The sequence below is a fragment of the Anser anser genome (assembly GCF_964211835.1).
Source record: "Anser anser genome assembly, chromosome: 2".
NCBI lineage: Eukaryota > Metazoa > Chordata > Aves > Anseriformes > Anatidae > Anser > Anser anser.
The window spans coordinates 136797366-136819445 of NC_139721.1; the positions used below are offsets into that span (position 1 = coordinate 136797366).

At 38.0% G+C, this 22080-nt stretch overlaps 1 protein-coding gene across 12 annotated transcripts in view; it reads right to left on the reverse strand.

Moving 5' to 3' along the window:
• PPP1R9A (protein phosphatase 1 regulatory subunit 9A) overlaps nt 1-22080 on the reverse strand; it is a 160891-nt gene that overhangs the window by 17295 nt on the left and 121516 nt on the right. For 8 of the 12 annotated variants that reach the window (XR_014578992.1, XR_014578993.1, XM_083822456.1 and 5 more), the window contains exons 7-13: nt 20903-21058; nt 15490-15543; nt 12896-13125; nt 11476-11572; nt 11192-11363; nt 4134-4291; nt 3267-3567 (exon numbers count right to left, since the gene is read on the reverse strand). Coding sequence is in view for 10 of the 12 variants with exons in the window: in XM_083822456.1 (XP_083678582.1) it covers nt 3267-3567; nt 4134-4291; nt 11192-11363; nt 11476-11572; nt 12896-13125; nt 15490-15543; nt 20903-21058 (1168 nt within the window). In the remaining 2 variants the exon portion in view is untranslated. Of the gene's footprint in view, nt 1-1695; nt 3568-4133; nt 4292-11191; nt 11364-11475; nt 11573-12895; nt 13126-15489; nt 15544-20902; nt 21059-22080 lie in introns of those variants that run through there. The other 4 variants (XM_083822458.1, XM_083822460.1, XM_083822459.1 and 1 more) reach the window with 2 other exon arrangements.

The following is a 22080-nucleotide window of genomic DNA, read 5'->3' on the forward strand; positions in this document are numbered from 1 at the left end:
ACTGCTAGGTTTGTGGATTTCTCCTAAGGAGGCTGACAGAAATTAAGCCCTCAGAATTAGCCCAAAATACCACATGGCAGTGTATGTTGCTTTGTGGATAATATTTGGCTAAGTTTTCATTCAAGTAAAAAATCCAATGTGCAAGTGACTCATAAATCATTATGGAAAAAGCAGGAAAACAAGCCTCTTGAGACATCCATGCTCCAAAGGCCATACTATTTCTACTAACAAATGTTACCTTATGTTAACAAAAGCACTCAAGAACAACTGACAAGTAACCTAATGTCAAAAAAGTCAACAAATAAAAGCTCCCCATGAGGAAAAAAACCAACAGAGTAATACAAAATGACAAAAGGACAATGTCTCTTGAGAAGAAACCCACCCCACGGCCGGTGTGGAGAACCTTAGGCAAGGAGTACTTTGCACTACCTCTACGCTGTGCACACTGCTCTCTTTTCTCCTCAAAGATCTGCTCGTGGTTCCTCTTTCACCTTCAACGTATACTTTTCATTTTATCACTGTCGAAATTGCCACTTTCAAGAATAAAAGATCACAACGTCTCTTTTCACACTCTGTATTCACAGCCAAGCGGGGTTTGGGAGCTGGGGGGTGGTGGGCTTTTGGTGAAACATCTTAATGAAAGTAAATGAAACTATAAGATGCCCCGCTTTAGTGGCGGGCAGATAATAAAAACATTTAGTAACTGGAGGTTTTGCTTCCGTAGCAGAGGAAATATTCTGTAGAGCTTGGCAGGGACACGTAGCAGCTACCAGCTACAGCCAGCTCCTGTCAGGCTTTTACATCACTCTGCTCCCACTCACACACAGCTTGGCCCAGCTGGAGCGCTTTGAATTGTGAGGATTTGCTGGGAAAAGCATTCATGCCGGCTGTGAGATATAGGGGAAGGTGGATCAGCTAGGCCCCTGTAATAGCTTCAGCAGAGGTTTAAACCTACAGGAGCTTGCATATGTGGAGGTACATACATGCTGCTTGACTCGTGGCAGAGGCCACGGAGCAAGACCGCAGGGCCTGGGCAGGAGGGACATTTGACCACCCTGGAAGGGCGCATCTTCCCTGACTCCTTCAAGTTCTTCAGAGAGGGTGGCAGAGAGCTGGTTCCTCAGCATAAATCACACACAAGCCATTTAATCTATCACTTTTGGCCTCCGAGAGCTGGTGTAAGTGATCTGCAGATGATGGATGTGAACGGAGCCTAGCCCTAACTTCTTGTCTCAAGGTCGCAACACAGCTGAAGTCAGCCTCACATCAGCAGAGGATTACCCACAGCAGTCACCTCCGCTGCCTTGTCAAACAAGGTTGCACAAAGCAAGCAGAAGTGAAGAAAAAAGAATCAGTCGCACTTGTACATGAAAAAGTCGTGCTTAAAAGACAAAGAAGCAAGATTTTCACCATTTTGCAACAAAAGTGATCTCCTGACATTTCAGCTTGTCTACAACATTCAAGATCTCATAAGAAAAAAAAAAGTGTGAGCTTGCTAAAGCTCACATTTGCTAATCAGAGATTAATCAGTGGACATGCATGTGTTCTCTTTCTATCTCTGAAAAAAAACCAAACTAGCTAAACACACAGAACAAATACAATGACTCTTTTCATTTTCTGCAATGTTAGAGTTTGACAGCCCAATTAATAATCAATGAAAACAGCAACACTACAACACTTGTTGCAAAACAACCGCTTTAGGATATTGTTTGTAGAACTTATTAAGTGACTTTTTTTTTTTTTTAATTTGAAAGAAAATTACTCTGCTTTAGTTTTCACATACCCATTAGAATCTGGGTGCAGTACTCATTAGAATCTGGATACACCCAAAAGCACTGGTTGTTTATGTAATGATCGCAGTGGGGAAGGCATGATATCCTTCCTTATTTAGACATGGGTTATTTTTCAAACCTAAATTGGGAAGGAAAAAGCAACACACCAGGTGGAATATAATACCCTATTCCTTACACTATAAGGCTAGTCTCCACCAAATTTTTATCAAGATATTTTTTATACATCAGATGTAAATGCAGGAGTTATGACCCCATTGATAGAGTAATCGCATGCTTATGATGAGGAGTCAGGAAAGTCATGTTCTTATGTTCACACCCTTATTTTTCACTTGCAAAATTCAGGCTCGGAATTTAACCCTGATTCATGAAGAAGTATACAATTAGCAACTATACAATTAGACTAACCATTTCAGATCCAATCTAAAAACTCCAGCATATATTAACCTATTCTAAGTTAGTCAAAACTCCATTAATCTGTCTTTAAAGAATTGGTATGAGAGCCCTGTATGATGATGAAGAAAACATAGGTTGTAGATGAATGGCAAGTCTTTTCATTTACACGGACAAACAAAAATCCTCATCAGGTTGTTCTTTTCAGTTAATTCCACTTAGTCAAAGACTATTCTGAACCTATCCAGGCCTATTCCTGCAGTTCTTACTCATAAACAATTTTATCACGTATTTTAGCTGATGTTACAGTTAGAGAATGCAATGTGCATAGGCAAGAATACTAATGTGGTGTAAATTGCTAATTCTGACTTTGCAAGACATCTGAAACAGAGGGCTCAGAGTCCTGTGCAATATTGTATTGCTAATGCATTGAATAAACAAGTATTTGAGAAATGGACCTCAACTAGGTATGATTGCGTTGTGTTTCATCCAGTTTACATTCAAAGAATCTGAATGAAATAAATAACAATGTGGCCAACTTTTCTAACAAATCACTCCTTTTCTTTCTATAAATGCAGAGTCCCCAGCCACTGACCTCTTGTTTAATCTAGAGTCTGTTGCCTCTCTGCAATTAAAAGCTACAATCTGTTACTCTTGCTTTACACTCTTTCTGACCCTCCAAAAAAAGCATCTAGCAGTGCCAAAATCACATCATTCAAATAAGTACAATATGTTAATCCTGTTTCTAACACAAAGATGTCCTGAGGCCCAATAATTTTATGTTTTGAAAAAAAATAGAGAAGATTTTCTTAAAGGCAACTTCCCCATATCTTTTTCAGAGTTCTAAGAAAGAAAAAAAAAAAAAAAAGAAGAAAGATAGCTGTTCCTGAACTCATTTTAACTTTGTCCTTTTCTTATACCATCATATGAGGTCAACTGCAATTTTCTGACTTCCAGGTAAACAAAAGAAGTTATGAGAAGTTGGCCTTCTAGTTGCTATGGTTGTACTACACAATAGAAGTTCATAAATTAGATGTAAGTGAGCAAACTGATGCACCAATTTATTGTAAAAAATAATAATACCTTTATCTTGTAAAACATTCCTGCCAGATGGGTGACGCAAAGGAGATGCTTCAGAGCTGTGCCCAGATTTTGAAGGAGAGGAAAGTGGAGTGTGTCCCCGAGCATACAGGGAGAGGACACCTCCTTTGTGCTGCTGTCCTTCTTCTTGGTTTTCAGTTAGGTTGTCAAGTGAGATTGCTGCACTGCTAGCCACTGGGGAGAGGGAGGAAGCACCAGAATCTGATGCTGGTGAGGATGCTCTCATACATATGGGCAGTGGTGATTTTGAAATGTGCATGGGACTACTGTAACTGTTTGACGGCTGTTGGTATAAGAGATTATAAAGCAGGTTATACCATTTAGTAACCAATCAGAGCAAGGTTTACTTTGAACATGCACTTCTTTTATTCATTATTTATTCTTCTATTTGTAAGAAACACTTTAGCAATTCATGTCATTCATTACCTTTTAATACCACATAGTGTTTATTGATATTTGCTTTCAGGCAGAAGTCAGAAGCAGATAAAACAATGAGTAAATATCATATCAATTGTGTTAACAAATTAACAAACAGAGAAATGTAGGACTTAAGTTCCTTCCACCTCCTGCGTAAATTAAAGAACCCACTTTGCATTATAAAGCACTCATAAATCAGGAAGGCCAGGACTCCTGTTAAAAACAGAAAAAAACAACCAAAAAACCCAGGTGTGCTGACTCAAAGGAGACTGGACTCACACATCACTCAAGGGCATTCATAACGAACTGGCCACAGAGGAATGCATACTGCCTGTGCTACAATGCAAGGACAAAGACAGAGGATGAAAAGACTTACAGGGGCAATCTAGCATTCCAGAGGAAGCCTGAGAGAGAGGGCAGAGTCCTTCTCACCTTTCGTTCAAGACTGTCCTCTCCATCAGTTGAACTGATGCTGTCATAGAGCCTTGTTCTCGTTGGCCTCTGACGCTTGTTCTTCACGGAAAGCTGAGCTCGAGTTTTCAGAGCTTTGGAGTCCAGTCTCTCTGTTTCTGGCACTGCTTCATTGAAATCTGTATGAGAATATGATTTAAAGCTGTTTGTAAAATATATATCTTTTGGAATTAAACTAGTTTCTCCTAAGATATGACCTGCAATTGCTAACACATGCACTTTGCATGTTTTACTCACATGTGTATTTTTGGAATTGCTAATGGACATGCAGAAACCTAAACCTAAACCAGACAGATCCAGATCTAGTAGCTGCATCACAATGAATCAACTGCAGAATTTAAAATTCAATAGGTTATTCCCACTGTTACGTGGGACCACAGCAAAACAATGTAGTTGTTAAGCACAGCTGCACTAGCCCAGAGAGCAGGGCCACTGTACTCCCCCAGACATACTTGCATGCGCTTGGTCTACAGAGTGCTCCCCACTCACAGCTTTAAGCAAAGCAATCCTCACATCACTACTGTTCAACAGACATTTTCCAGCATCTGGATGAATATATCGGTTGAGACCTAGTGGGCCAATTCATTTATTCCCAGTCCTGCCTTTCTGAGCCACCCAGAGGACATACTGGACCGCCACTTCCTTCGACAGCTGCCTCACTAAGCGTTTCCCTTATAACTTCACCAGTTTTGCAGGCTGCTTGTTGAATTACAAAAGAAATATCCAGAGCAATCCTCAGGCTGCTCTACATGTTATCATAACCAGAATGGCTGACAAATTTGAAGAACATGACTTGCTCTCTCCTGTACCAAGTGCCCCCCAAATAGCCTTGTACAATATGTGCAAATTATAGACGAGCAATGTCTGCAGTCAGTAGCACACAAAGCGCGATACATCTAATATCCAAATAATCAGATAACCATTTGGAATTGGATTGATTTACAAGCAGCCTTTTTCAGGATTATGAAACAAGTACTAAACTCATTCCTTTGGACCTTTGGACAGTGAAACAACTTGCTTGCTCTGTCACAATATCCCTCACAGGGGGGGACAGCAGAGAGAAATCTCATCCTCTTCTGGATGCTGAGGTAATGCATTGTGCAAAGTTATATGTGACAATGCAAATAAGGTGCCCAATTGTTTGCTCAAACCCTTCTGCAAGCAAAACCACCTTTTTATTAGTACTGGCAATCTCATTTGTTATTTCCTCCCTTATTGCTCTGTCCTCAGCACTATCATCTCCTCTTGCAGATCCTTCTTTGCTTTATTCAGAGTTCCTTCAAACTCCAAAAACTTAAGCGAACTTAGCTAAACTTAAGTAAAACGTTGCTGTCAGCACCATGCCTCATGGTCCCTAATACAAACCAATTAATACGAGCCACCTGACACAAATACAGCCTTGCCTCACTTGCTCTAAGATCACATCAGAAAATACTTGGACAGGCTCCTTTCCTTAGTGGGAGTCTAGAGGCCACAATTATTATCATGATTATCACCATGTACTGTAGTTCTCTGTTTCCAACCTTCCAACAGCAACATATTTTGGCAAAATCATTAGCGAGGTAGCGTTACAGCTTTGCAGAAAGACCCCAGAGAGCTGAAATAAATTTTCACTGCAGGCAACTGCCAGAGATGTTCAATAAAGTTTATCATGACAGTCAAAATGGAATGGAATTAATCCACCCGGGAGATCCATGAAAGGCACCCTGAGTTATAGCCATTCAAGACAGGAATGGGAAGGCCATGTGCTGTATGCGTACGTGACAGAAGGGACTCAGTTTCTACCTGATCAACTAGACAAACAACTATATTGTGTTCAGCAGGACATGGACTGTTAGGTCTGTTATTACTGTTATTATGCTGATCTAATAGCTCAAAACCCTCTGAGAGATTTACAACAAACAGTAATTATCCTAACAAAAATTAACAAGACAGTCATCAGAGGACCTGTGTGAAAGCTGGGAGATGTGCTCTACAATCCCGTTTCTTAACCTCTACTGAGTTGCTGTGCTTTCTGAACAGCTGGGGTTTGTGTAGATGTTGTATTCTATCTACCACATTTACTTTAAAAGATCAAAATGCAAAGGAAATCCAAAGCTGCGTTATTTTTATATATCATCATAAAAGAGCTGGACACTGTCACTCTCACACCTACTCCCTGTTGTCTTCATATATCTAACTTTCTGCTGGAAAAAAACAAGAAATTCTGTTTCATCAGTTTTGAAGACAAAGTAGTATTACATATTTCCCCTTTCATCTGCTGCTCTAACACCATTATGTGATGCATGAAAATTGGAGAAATATTTCATATAAAAAATGGAACCAAGAAGCCAACTCATCTGCCTAGTTTCAAAGTCGCCCCAGTCAAGAATGCCTTGTGAGGAAAGTATACTAAACACTTCATCTATGACTTGCCTCTACAAATAGAGCTGACATAACTGCTGTTTGCTTAGCTATCAATCATCTATTCAAATGAAATCTGAGTATTTCAGCAAATTTAACATTTTATAAGGCCGCAATAAGGCAAAACATTTTTTTTTCACATTTTATGCCAGACAAGAAATAGATAATTTATGGTTTCAACCTTCTTTTCTGTTTGGCAATCCTCAAAGTACAAATCAAATCAGAATCCGTTACGCTAATTTAGTTGTCTAAGTACTGCATTCCTAACACACTAATTAATTAGCAGCCGATCTTACTGACATCTTTGCTTTAAACAAAGAAATTTAGCTTTAAACAGAGACATCTTAGCCTTGCTGAATCCACCAACTTTCATAAAGCAGAAAATTTCCCACTGCTTTCCATGGCATTGTGACCCTCATTCTCAGAGAATATGATTCAGCCGTGGGTGGAAAGAGCTTGGTGACTTACCACCGCCACCAAAATGGAGAGTTCTTCCTCTCCCTTCTGTGGCCACAGCCCCTAGCTCTCAGTGACACCCCTCCAGCCCTTCAGAGGATTTGGACCACAGCTCCTCTGCAGGCTGACTGAAACGCGTGAACCAGAAGAAACTACCCGATTTTAGTCTGACACTCCAACTTCTTCCCTTCGTAAGTCAGTTTTCTGTTGTTTTGGTGAATCGAATGAGTGCACCAGGTGTCCTAGTGCTAGAGCAGGACATTGGATGAGGCAGAACCATGTGGTCAGACAAAGGGATGGTGTGGGGTCTCCCGTTTCAACAGTGATGAGCTGTCAGTTTAGCTCAAACTGTCTCTTGAAATCAGAGCCACAGACTGACTTAGTAAAGTCCATTACATAGCTGAAGAGTAAGACTCATTCAAAACTCACTTCTTTTTGCAGATCAATGTCGTCTTAAAGCACTGCAAGATTTCCAGCAGTCTCGCTTTTTTTCTTTGTGTTGAGTTAAACTCTAGATACAGATGAAACTAGAAATTTGTGTAAAATTATGTTTCTGACGTTATTTGATAGGATACCTGTCTATTGTCACGATTTGACCTTCTCAGGTCATTTTTTCTTTCAGGTGCACACGCTCCCATCCATTCATTCTGTTCATTGCTCAAATTATGCAAACCATCAACGTGGTACTGCGAACACTTATTTAACTAAGTGGTCACGTTGGCCTTGTTTAAGCGAATCACCCCCTGGGCCTGGAGGTTGCTGCTCCCTCCATGCCAGGGCCGGGCTGCGAGCTCTCAGGGCCAGCTCTCAACTTAACCTTGGTTCAGCCTGCTGCAAAAAAAATTGTTCAAAAGCATCAGGAAGGGCATTTTCCTAAGAATCTTCTAGCACACTTGGCAGCACGATAAATATCTCAGAGGAAAGTTATAACAGGGTCGACATTGCTCACAGAAACACTCTAACTGGACTTTCTTTCAGCGGGCCTTGAACCCCTCCACCGCAAAGGGCTTCCCTCTGCATTATTTCAGTACCACTGTGGAGTGGGAAAATGTCCTCCCACTGTGTTTCCATTATACAGGCTGATAGATTTCAAAACCTCCTTCTGTGAACTGATGCATCCCTGAGCATCCCAGGACACTCAGCACAACCATCGAAGCAGCTCAAAGGGGCATTTGGACAGAGATCAGCAAGGACTGTCCAAGCTGGTGTCGACACTGAACTGTCCAGATTTCAAATCCTTGGCTCCTTCCAGATCATCTGTGAATAGCTTGATTCTCTGCCGTGGACACAGCTTGTGACCACTAGAACTGAAGACTTCATCAGCTTTTCTGTACTCTCAGAACAAATCAAATATTTGTAAAAGAAACACAACCTGCAGGCTTCTGGTATTCCAATGCAAAACAAAGGACTCTGGGCTGTAACAGTTCTGATTTCTCTCTGTAGCTTCCACTGATGTTACTGGAAGCCCCTCACTATCAGGTTATGTTACAGCCCGAGGAGCCAGGCTGTCTGACGCGGTGTCCCCACGGCCAGACCACCTACGGGCAGGGACAGCCGTGCTCCTGCGGGCATGGCAGGCAAGCACATCTGTTGGCTAGACCCACATGTATTACAACACAAGAATATAACAGACACCTCGGTTCACACTGAAGTGAAAAATGACATGTGCTTGTATCGTTTTAATTAACAGGACACCTGAAATATGTATTTTTACATGAGCTGATTTTTATGGAAGGCCTAGCTGCAAGCTTCAGGGTAAAAATGACAGGATGTGGCTGCGCACATGCAGTCTCATCCTACAAACCTCAAGCTGGGGCCGAACAAGAAGTGTGCATTATATTCTGTGAATAAAAACTAGAAAAGAGACGGCAGTGCTTGTATCAATGTCACAAAGACGCACAACACACTGTGCACTCAGGGAATCCTGATCAACCTCCAGAGACATCATGGGCTCCTCCTCCTGCCCTCGATAGCTCCTCTGCAAGAATGCATGGGGTGATTAGTTGTTACACATATTGCCAGACAATGACAAGTCCTTTTCTTAAAGGCTTAAACGGGAAAAACGTGAAGATATAGGCTCTGTCTGTAAATGCTAAGCATAACTGCCTTACAGACCAACACAGACTTCAGACACTCTGATATAGAACTTACTGGCAAAAATATAAGGAAGTCAAAGAGTGCTACAGCATGCTTAGAGATCTCTTTATTCTAAAGAAGTCCTTTTTCTCTTATTAAAAACACAAATTCAGCCTGGAATCTATGATCTAACTATGGCTTTTCTACTTTCAGAATATCATTGATGACTATCTGTTTTTTCTATCAAAGAATTTGTTTTTGTATTCAGGTGGTTAAATTTGGGCAGTTTTAAATTCACAGATTGCCCGTTCTAGCTCTCACTAAACACTGGTTAACATTTTCCCAGGGGAATTTTGTCCCAGTGAAAAATTGCAGCTCTTAGAAATAGAAAATTTTCATGAAAATATATTGATTAAAAATTTGATTAGGAAGTACTGACATAGAATTTTAATACTTTATAAAGATGCTTTTTGATTTTTTTTACATGTAGAAATTCCTTTCAAATTGTATACAAACAATAAAAAGTCTTATCAGAATTTAATTTTGCAGTCTTAGTGAAACAGAACATTCCACTGAACCGCACAAGGTACATATTGAAGAGGATGTCTGAGAACGCATTTCAGCTCCTGAGCCGTGGATGTGTGCTGACACTGCTAAAAATGTAAACATGATTTCTGGGAGGCAGGTAAACAAAACACACTTTCCTTCCCTGATGCGATCTACTTGTAATGCTTACTGAGTCTCTATGCAGAAATACAGACTTGTCACCCTGAGTGCTTTCCTGAACTTCAGAGACTTCAGGATAATAAACACTTGCTACAAAGAAAAAGCTATGTGGAGATTTGTGGAAACCAATTCCACAAGGTCTGTGTATCACACAAATACTGTTTCAGAATGACAAGCCCTTTTTTATGTACATATATTATGTTAAAATATAATTCATATTGTTTTGTCTGCAGAGCAATACTCAATTTGCTACTCCACACATGAACTAACTGCTAAAATAGCAATTTTAATAAAACACCCCTGGGATTGCTAGAAATCAACTTAATTGGTAGTGCAATGCATTTTTCTTCACCAGAAAAATAAATGATATTATAGATTATTGAAAATGAAAATATTTCTAGGAATGAACTCTGGTGCTCCCTTGTCATAACCCCAGCACCTGATTTCACACTGTCACTAACTACACAGTAACTATTGCTCCTGCACCAAACAATTTCATTCCAATGCTGTGAATCTAACATTGGCTTCAATTCTGCATATACCTCAACAGTAAGGAAACACTTGCAGTTACAGAACTTAAAACTCTAACTAAAGCTATGAAAGTTATGTGTGTATTTTTACTGGCACAGTCTGAAAAAATAACAATTTAGGCAAAACAAGTAAAGGTTACAGTTACCCTGCCAATAGAATCACAGAATCATAGCACCTATCCACATCTTACCATTACCATAAGTTGTTTTGGCTCTTCGATAATGTAGAACAAAGTCTAACAAATCTTATGCTGTAAATCAGGCTGTGCTATAGACTGCTATTATTTTAATGAACGAACCAGGAAAGATTTTGCATTTTGTTCACAAAGGGCTCCATCCTGAGAAATGGTGAGCTCTACCTACACAGCTGCTTTTGATGTTACTACCAAGGTGGGATCAGAACCTTACAGAGATACATTCAAAATACTAAATTTAAGCTTGTTTTTTTAATTCTGGTAACTTCGTTCTTGTTTGATCTTTGGTGATTGGGTAATTAAGGATGAGTTTAGGAATGCAAGAAAGCACAATTTTCTCCTATTTTATTAACACAACAGAAATCGTGGAATTGAACCTACATGTTGATGGCATCTCACTGAAAATTCATTTAAGCTTTATGAAATCAACAATGGTCTTTATTAGCACATGCCAGTCACTTCCATTTCTTAATGAATATTCATTGTATAGTTATTCTGGAACTCTCTATTGTCATTATTTGGTGAACTCTGGAATAACAACAGCATTCCTGTGTTAGTGTTTCCTTTAAATCCTAAATGATAACCATACTATTTATGTACACATTACAAGAGTAATGGGTTGGTTCAAACAAACCTTGACTTAAACCATCCAGACAGGACACTTGCTTAGTATCTAGATTTTCCACTGGATCTCCTCTAGAAACTTCTCCAAAAGACGTCTGCCTTTCAAATATGTTGTTGTTATTGTTAACCTGGCTCCCGTTTTGCTTCAGTAGCCTGAAAACTTCTGATTCCAAGTCTCGTATCTGAAAGAAATTCAACACATTTTTACCTATAGCACACACTCATCTAGGTTTTTTTCTGTATTATCAGACAAAATTGTCTCATTCACCAAACCAATGAGTAAATAATACTCACACGAGCTTGTAAGCCTTGAACCTCTGCAAGATGTGCTTTCTCCAAATCTTCTATTTTCTTTCGTTCAGCTTCCTGGCGTTTGATGAAGTCAAGTTCTCTTAGGGAAAAAAAAAAAAGAAAAAGACGTATTTGCTGTCATCAAAAAGCAATCAGATTCAAACAGAAAATAAGGTGTTCTGGTGTACTATATGTTAGACTACGCATCAGAAAATTCTGTCCTTAACAAATATTTTACTATTAACCTAAAAATAAGTATGAAACTGCAATTAGGACAAAATGTAAACAATTATTTATCATTCTACATCAATATGTTATGTGAAAATACAGAAATTTAAAAAGTAAAAGTCTCCATTCTGCTGTGGGAAATGGGATAGAATCTCTGTTTTATGAGAGTATGTCTGTACTTTTTCAGTGAAATGACAGCCACAAGTTTTCAGCTACAAATTTAATTTTCTAGTAAGTTTTAAGGAAATCTGTTAGGTGTTTTTAGGAGCCTAAGATAGTTAAAAACAACGGACTACATCTTTTACTAATATAAAGTGGAATAGCAACAGAAAAGCTATACAAGCTCTATCTATCTATTTTTCCTACTTCCTTTTACTTTGAAAATCTAAGGCACTTATGATAAAAAGCACACGACATACCAGTTAGTTCTGGAACAGTCACAAAAGTCCAATATGGGTAATGACATTTTGAATATATATATATTTTTTTAATGGGACAGGATATTTACTTCTACACTTCCAGTTTTCACTTGACATTGCTGTACATTTTTGAGTTTTCTTTTTAAAATGACCACATTTCAGCATTAATTAAAAAATGCTGCACAAAAGAATGTTTGGTGAATGGAAACCATAATAGAAATGTAAGATGTTATTATTCTTGCTAGCCATCAGGGAAAGGGACCATATGAAACAGAAAGGGGCAGGTAACCATCAGCTAGCTCAACAGCTCAAATAATCCTGGCATCTACAAGAGGAAGAAAAATAAGATGGAAAATGTAACAAAACAAATTGCTTTTGCATTTTACATTAGTACAAAGCAGGAGTGAATCCAGCTGATATGTCCCTATAAATTGCAGCAAACATTTCTAATCAAATGCTCTACTATGATTACTCTTGGTTATTTGCAACCACATTTAGTTATGTACTAATCCTGAAACATTCCAATGTGGAATAAAACAGAATAAATCTTTATTTAGTTATAGTTATATTTTTCAGCAATACTAAACTAATACTTGAATAATACTAACATTTTTGTTTTCAATGAAGAACTTGTGGTTTTCATGATATAAAAGTGAAAAATGTTGTTTAGCTTACAGGAATTCAATAGTGGGTTGGTTTCATATATCAAAATATATCATATACATGTTTCCTATCTGGCCACTAATTCATTTGCTGAGCCTGGCGTAGCTGCTTACTTTTGCTGAAAATCCTTGATTAATTTCTTTGCCTTGTTATATTTCTTCTCCAGAGCCTGATACTGGCTTTGCGTCTCCTTGAGGTGCTCATTCACTGTGTGACACAGGGTTTGTGCCTCAATCCAGTAACTCTCTAATTTCATCATCCTCTCCTTATTCTCCTCAATGTTCTGCTGCAGCTGCGTCTTCTCCAGTTCCCACCTCACCTTCTCATTCTCAGCTGCCTGCAGCTGAACAAAACAGTATAGATGCCAGTCAGTAAAAGGGTGCAAAGTGCAGCCTAATAGATTAGGATGAGTTCAAACAACAGGAATAATGAAAATCACTGATTAACTATAAAAGTAATATGCCAGCAGAAAAAAGAGCATTTCAAGACTAATACATACACTGATACATACGTTATTCTTTCTCATAAAATGAAGTAGAACCTTTTCTCTGTTTTACAGTGCAGCCTCATTGATTCTCTGAGATATACTAACACATTTTAAAACGTCAATAGTGGAGTATTTATGTAAACTGCAGGGTCAATCAGACAGCACTGCTAATGAATTTTGCTCTGTGTATCTTGCTTAGGTGTCAGAAAGCTTTCATACCCTTTCGTAAGATGGGTAAAACTTCATATTTGAGGAGGAATTCCATATTTAAGAACCATTTGGAAAACAACAGCAAAAAAACACAATTGTGTCTAATCTATCTGCTTTTTCCCCCAAATTAGAGATTCTATTGAAATCTTACAATGCCTTTTTTCATATCATAATCTTGCTTAGTCTAGAAAGCCAAACAAAAGAGGCTGGAAGTAGAATAGAAAATTTAACATCAGGTCATAACCTAGGATTATTTTCTGTTTAAGCAGGCATTGAGTTTTGCATCTAACACTGAAACTACGCCACAATTATTATGAGGACAAAGAGAACCTGTTATATTACTCTTGTTTTCTTTAAACTTGCTTACCACGTTGTAAGGAGCTAATCTTAAAAGGAAAACATATCCTTGCTGTTGCAGATTCCTGCTCTTAAACGTGCGAATTCTGCCAGACATATCAGAACTGTTTAACTTTCTGATCAGTGTGGTTCCACTGCTACGTCCACTATTTGGCAAGTGAAGTCCAGTGTCTTTTTCCAAGTGACCTCAAAGAAGCCTGAATTTTACTGCTGAATTTATAATAACCTTTAGTGCCTGTGTAATGTTTTTTTTTTTGTTGTTGTTATTTTTTTGGTTGTAGTTAGGTTTCTTAATTTCCAAAAACTAGTTGCAAGTTTCAGCTTTTGGCACCAAATAAGGTTAGGGTTCAGGGTAGGGTATTTTTGCTCCCAGAATTTATGGAAGGAAACCCTGTCTTACACATCCCTGTTTACTTATCAAAACTGCTTCATTTGCTCTAGGCAGTTCTGCTCGCATCACGGACGATGCACACAAAACCAGAATAGGTTGTTTGCAATTTTAGTAGTAACACACACATAAACTAGCCACATTTTCTTTGGCTCTATTCAAAACACCATGTAAAGAAAGAAGTCCAACACAAAAAGATGTATTAACCCTAATCTTGCAAATGGATTTGCACAGATGAATGTTTACACCCACGCCATGAAGTCAGTGGGGCTTGGCACAATCCCAAGGGATTGACCAAGCAGCTCCAATTGTTAGATTGGAACTGGAAAGTAGACAGGAGAAAAGATTTTTGACTTTTTGAACTGAAATAGTACAACCGAAATTGTTATTACAGAAAATGGTTGCATTCAGAATTTGATTTTAACAATACTTAATGCAAATTTGATAAACGCTATGCAAAATGCATGGTGAGTGCAAATGGTTGCTAGAAAGAAATAATCATCTAAAATATTTTTCTGAAGTACAATTTTCTCTTTGTCTTCCTTTTATTTCCTTTATAGTGTACTCAAACTGAAAAAGAAGGATGTTATTATAAAACCTAATTTTACTCAACAACAGAATTATCAGTTGACTTCCCATAAAGCTTATCCTAATACAAAAATACAATTTCTTTTTATTGCTATTGCAAATTCAATCTAATAACCAGCAACCAATTGTGAGATGTTTTCTGTTAAGCTGGTAAGAACATCTAGAACATCTATTAAAGAGAACTGCAACAGTAAGAAACAGCTCTTTTTCTTCGGTATATAAAAAATATTTTAAATTTAAAACCTTTAAATATTTTTTTAAATGTCGAAAAAAGGAAACTAACATAAACAGGATATCTTAACATCACTAATAAATAAAAAATCTACTAACTTAGGCTTGAATATTCAATCCAAATATAATCTAAAAACCTGAGAAAATGCATTAGAATTGTAAAGCTAGAAATCTGCTATTTAGTCATTATGATATTCCTTAAAATGTATGTTTAATTGAAGCTACACAAGTTGGCAGTTTCTCTTAATAGCAGCACTTAAGATTTTACTTGAAACTTTGAATAGAGAATATACAGCAAGACAAGATTTAGCTGAGCCACTGTGTTTCTTAATCTGCCTTTAATAAGGACGTTGATTTCTCCACCCACATAAAGATACATGTCTTCAGATCTGATTTTGCATGAGAGGAAAAAAATCAGCGTGTATTAACTGCATATTGATTCTTACCTTCGTCTTCAGCTTCTGAATTTCAGCTTCTGTAACTGCATGTTTGATTTGCAACTAAAATTGAAATATAAAATAAACAAGTGAAGTCACAGAGTACTCCAGTATTTTTAAAGCCTGTGCTGCAAGTTGAATACCTTATTACACAGCAGAAGGCCTTGAAGAGTGCTGCAGTGCAGTAGATTGTAAATTAAAATGTCTAGCTTGCAAAATGACTCAGACTGTGCAATCTAATTAAAGATAGGATGCCATCTAACCACTCATAATTTCAAATCAGAACATCCAATCTGTTTAGCAAAACCAAATGTCTTCTGCTTAAAAAAAAAAAAAAAGAAAAAAGATGTTATCCTGCTGGGCTTTGCTCTCCTCTGATGTGAATGTGAAATACGTCCCAGTGCTGTCAGAAAGTCCCTCGATACTGATTAAAGCAGGCATATTACAAAAGAGCAAATACAGGAATAAGTGATTTAACAACTAAGGGAATCGGAAAACCTTGAGGGGATGACTCCACATGTTTGCTCCACGCAAGAAAAAAGGTAAATTGATGCTATCCTTCCCCACCATTAACTTGAGTTACTCCGCTCAAGCTAGCTAATTTCAAGTGAGAGCAGTTACACTGGGAAGCAGTAAAAAAAAACAGGAAACAGCATACAAGCACACAAAATGACTGCAAGTAGATTAACAGCCCCGGCATTGTGCTAAAGGTTGTATTTACATTGCCAAGCACCGTGCCACAATAACAGGGGATCTGTGCAGGGAAATGGTGGGTGCTGAGGACCTGGCACCCAGCTGCACGCTTTCCAGGGGATTTCTTTTGGATTAACCTACATCAGTCTGCTCCCCCCGAAACATCTTTGAGTTTAGTTTCACCCCAGAGGATTAATATTTGCCTGTTCCAGGAATACTCTGAAGTAGAAACTGAAGCACAGCTTCCAAAGTGTAACCACGATCCCAACGGAAATGATCATATACATGCACGTGTCCGACAGCGGCCTGCACCCGAATCCCTGCTGCTTTACTGCTTAAGGCACGCGATGCTGACAAACTGCTGGCAGGCCCCCAAACCCTACATCTAAAGCGCTGTTTAATGTGAACCAGTGACTTGTGTGTTGTCGGGTGAGGAGCAAGGGCACGGGCAAAACCCGAATTTAGCTTGAGCTAACACTGCAGGGAAGACGAAACCTTAGTTCATTATTTATGAATACCAGGAATAGTTACGGAAAAGCATGTTTTACACGGTGGTTACTACTCTTACAAGACTAAAGGAAGCCTTTCGGAACAGTTTATGTTGAGCTACTGGTGCGTGTGAGGGACTTGCACTGAATCACAAAGTATCACCTCTTACGAAGCAGTGGTTACTTTCTCAAAGGCCAGGCTGTTATTAAAAAAATAAATAAAAGAAGGTACAAACGGTTCAAAAGAGAAGTTCTTTTGGAGAAGAGGAATAATTTTCGAAATAGCAGGAGTTATCACGGAGCTGATTGGTACAAGCATCCTTGAGACAGGCCTAGCTGCTTTTGAAGTTCCATTTTCAGGGCACCTCTTGAACCCACTTCTTGCGGCAGCACAGGACACACATGCTGTCAGACAGTTTGGTTTGCAAATCAGCCTCAGCTGATCTAGTGGATAAGCCAAGTCCCTGCTGCTGGAGCATTACTGAATTTATTATGGGAGGAATAAAGGAGGCACTCATGCAACTGGTTCCACCTGAAGAACGGTTCAGAAATCTTCTCCTTCCACCGGTCATTTCTTGATGTCTCCAGAGGAGAATGTGAGCACTTCTAGTCCCTAGGGTTGTCAGCTGTTACTTAAATTGACCTCCTGACTTTGCACTAAAAAGTATTATGAATGCTCTGGTGCAAGAGTTTACTTGCAATTTTTGAGCTCACTCAAGCCAACCTCTGCTCTGTAACTTGCAGAGACATTGATAACTCATTTTTCTAATTTTTCAATTTCTGTTGGTAGTGAAAAGCAACGACAAAAAATTACGAAAGAACAATCTCAAAATGTTATGGTGTTTATATAATGCCCAGACCTTTGCTTAGTTCAGGTCACTGAACCTCACATTCAAAACCTCATTGTTTTGGAGTGAGGTAAAATCAGGGGAAGGATGGACAAGATAGACTTTGCCCTTTGCACAGTTAATAATGAAATCAAAAGGCCAAGACTCAAAGCCTTAGGCTACCTGCTCATAATCCATCCCCATCTCTAAAAATCCCACAAACCAGTAAGCAGCATTTATACAGCTTATTATGACATACAAATAAACTCCAAATTGTTGCATAAATGGCAATCTGCTCAGGTACAGATGGTTTTAGCAGTTATTTTTACACTCTCTGTTATTAAGTTAAAAAAAATGAATACTGAGCACCCAGTTGGATCATTGAATCTGTACATGGTACAGCAGATCCCGCTGAGGCAGAAGAAAAAAGACACTTTCCTGTCAAACAGACAAATGTATAAGGTGGACAACTAATTATGCCTGCAAAATATATGAGAAATACTAACACATTTATGGGTTAGACTGAACAATGGGCAAGGTGAATGATTTGACAAGCAAATTTGGACTCCACAGTTAAAAATATTGACGCAAGTTTTCTAACAGGACAACAAATATACTTTATTCCTATATAAAGCCAGACAAATTCTTGACAGATATTATTTTGCATTTTTGTTTCCTAAGTCAATATAAATCTGTGAAGGCTTCATTTTAACAAAAGATATTTTGAATAATTTTTGGCAAATTAAATTTCAAAGATGTCTTAAAAGCTGATTTTCTTTAAAACAATACAACTTTTTTTAATATACTGAAAGAGAATATCTTGAATTCATCTAAGACTGCAAGAGGTAGAATGTGATGAAAAGCTATTTTCATCACATCAAAACAATACAACTTTTTTTAAAAAAAATATTTTCATCATCAAAACAACACAACTTTTTTTAATATATTGAAAGAAAATAGATTGAATTCATCCACGACTGTGAAAGGTAGAATGTATTCATCCACAACTGTGAAAGGTAGAATGTGATGAAAAGCTAGTAAATGTTAAATACCTGGAGTACAATGGGAATGATAGTACCCAATAGAAACAAATAATATACAAATAATATACATAAATTATTTTGTATAGTCATTGCATGTAATAATGTTATATATATGATATATTATAAATAATTTGCATATAATAATCTCTTTTCTATAGATTTCATTACGATGTGTGAAATATAACATCTGATTCTTACATAAGATGTCCCTTCTCCCTACAGATCTTGTCCTTCTTTAACCATCACAGCTAAAATAAAGCTTCTAGCTCTTTCTATAAAAGAAGTTAAGGACAATCAGTCTCATTTTTTCTGTTTTACAGCCAGGAAAACAAGACACGCCGAAGTAGGGTGATTCACCCAGGAATGCCCACCTCTATTCTGACTTCCATTCCAAAAGCTAAGCATTTTCAAAGTATTTGAGCATATTTTTCTTTGCAAATACTGAATTCAACTAATTAGGTCAAACTATTACGTTTAAAGATTATGTCCAACCTACTTGTTTAATACTTTCATTAATCTCCACAGTAAGAACAAGAAAGAACAGTTATTCTTTAAATACAATTCCAGAAAACACTGTGTGGGCTTGTGCAGTGTGATCGTGAACAAGTCCTCTAGTGTTGAAGAAATTCAGGGCAAATACCAAGAAAAATACATGCACGCACTCTGCAAGAGCCAACAAAATGCAGCTGTGTACTGTTAAATACAATCAGCAAAACAAAAGTGGCATGCTCCTAACAGCGATAACTGTGTGGGTTAGTGAAAAAGAGTCCACTCTTACGCAGGAACATTTAATGTTTTCTTCTCAGGCTCTTATCCGCACTTAATCTGGAGGATTCCAGAGTCCCTTAGTCCGAATTTAATTCCCTACATCTGCATTTTAAGGCCATTAAGCCAGACCGGTCTACAGATAGCTGCATATCAGTTTGGACATGCTCAAGTACCTCAATAGCCCAAGTTGATGGAAAATGTTTTCATGCAGAGTCGTACAGTTAAATTATTCAAAGGTCAGTGTCTTGTCCATCACAGCACTTTTGCTTTCCATAGCCTTGTTGCACTGGCACTGGCAGAATGGCAGCATCTTACCACCACATTGAGAAAATCATTATGCACGATGCAAAGTATTAGAAAATGAAGTCAACTGTTCTGCTAATTTGCCTGGACTTTGAAGTATGGAGTGAGAAAATTATCAGGTAACTAACCTAAAAAACTTTCAGGAAACAATGATCAAAAACAGTAAGCACCCAGAAGGTGAACAGAGTAGTACCAGAAAAAGGAAAGTCTGGTTGCTCAGTGATTGATTACTTTTTACATATTACTCTCACTGGAGACTAGTAAAAATACACATTACACTTCATAAAACACTGGTTTTGAGTGGAAGGAAAGGAAGAAGAGAGGACGGGGAGAAGAAAAAAAAGTGAGCCTCTCTCTTTTCAAGCTTCTGTCTGGGCCCAGAAAGCTTCTGCTGTCCAAATCTCCTATGACATTCTGGCTACTTACAGCCCTTCCATCTTCAGTGCATTTAGAAAGAAAAATGTTCTTTATTGTCATTTATTGTCTTTATTACTCTGGGTTTGGATAAATCCACCTGTTTCATGTCTTTATTTGCATCAGAATTCAGGAAAGTTCAGCAATAAACCACATCAAAAGCACAACCTAAAATACGGAAGAAATGTTTCTCAGAACTTTGGTATGCTACACGAGCTCGGTGGCTGTGATAACCATCACCGATAAAAGCTTCCGTTAGTGCCAGTGGATGCTACACAAACTCTACAACCGCAGAGGTTTGGTAAAGTGCCAACTTGAAACAGGTCTGCTTCCCCTGTCTTTTTAAACACGTAACTAAATATATAACACTGAGTACATTGATGAGTGCTGCATAATGGTACAGGAACTATGAAGAGTGCTGCATTTTCACTGAAATCTAATATTCATTATTTGATTTTCATGATTACTTTTGATTGGAATCTTACCCAAAACATAAATAAATAAATAAATAAAAGAAAAAAGAAAGAATAAAACAGCAACTTGCTGGTAATGAATTAACTTACACTTTGTCTTCCTGGTCAAAAAATGCAAACTAAGTGCTGAGGTAGAATAACTTTTTGTGCTGAAAATTAAATTATAAATTATCCTCCATCAAAACAACAGTCATTGAAAACTGATGTTAAAAAACAAAACAAAAAAAACAAACAGAAAAACAGTTCTACTTCTTTTAAGCAGAACTTTTTCAGCCCTTCAAAAGTACCAACTATACAAACAGCTAGAAATCAATTCTAGTATTCAAGAGAAATACCAAGCACTGAGCAGTGGGATTGTTAGAAATCTAATTCCAGTAAGACATTTCAGAAATATTTTCTGATCTATAACTTACCTCTTTGAACTTGTGAGCTAGCTTGCTTGTGTCCACATCACTGGGGGAGAACATATCATCATTTTCAGGAAGATCAAACACTTCAATAGCCATGTCACCTCCTGGAAGGACAGGTCCCATGTCTTCATCTTCTTCATCTGTAGCATATTCCCCTGTCTTAATTTTATAGCATTTAAGAAATTCCAGTTATCATCTTATTAGGCAGACTATTCAAAGACTAATAAAACTTGTGGGCAAATACAGCATACTGCATACAAGAAAGGTTGTATTTTTGTTTAGCTATAATGCAAGCAGTTATAAATTCTACCAGATAAAATATAACTCCACAGTAGTATTTCAGAACATTAAGAGAGAGGAGAAAAGAGTATCTTAAGCACTATAGATTTCTAGGGGCCAGAGTTACTGGCTATACAGTTTTCATCCTTTTACAGATGAAGCTTTCTTTTTTCATAGGAAGACCTCTCCCAATTCATTTCAAACTTAACAAGGAATCTTTTCCAAACAGAAATGGAAGCCAAATAAGATGGACACAATTTTGACTGGCCTTCCTTAAGCCATCTGGAGGTAGAAATTCTCCAGTGATATTCCACACTGAATTTGAAAATCCATTGGTTTGTTCTTTATAAACAAATTCAAGATATGAAAGTGACACCCACACAAAAAGACAACAGCAGAAAAAAGAAACCAAGTGTCAGAGACAAGTTTAGAGACAAGTTAAAGTTTGCAAAATTTTCACTCTGAGCAAGGAGCTGCTTTAGGTAGTTTTAAACAGGAAATGTGAGTGTCTCTTGGGCTAGTAAACCATGAGATGTGAACAATTTGCTGACAAAACAAAACTAAAAAAATCATAACCCACAATCAGTATCTCCAGATTAGACAAAAACAATAATATTGAAGAGAAAAGCTTGCAATATTAAAACCCAAGTTGCCTAGACAATCTTTCACACATACACCTGTACTCATCTCTTCCTGTACCTAATGTGGCTGGATACCTCTCTGCTGCAGTGGGGCTCCCTCTGTAAGCCGCAGTGCATTGCACACAAACCACAAATAGTCTGCTGGCTATGCAAGTGTGTACAAACACATTCTAAAGCAAACGCTTCCTTTGGGGCTACATCTGGATTTATAAAGCACAGGAGTAAATAAGCACATGGAAAAGGAAGGGTGGGAGAAAGGGT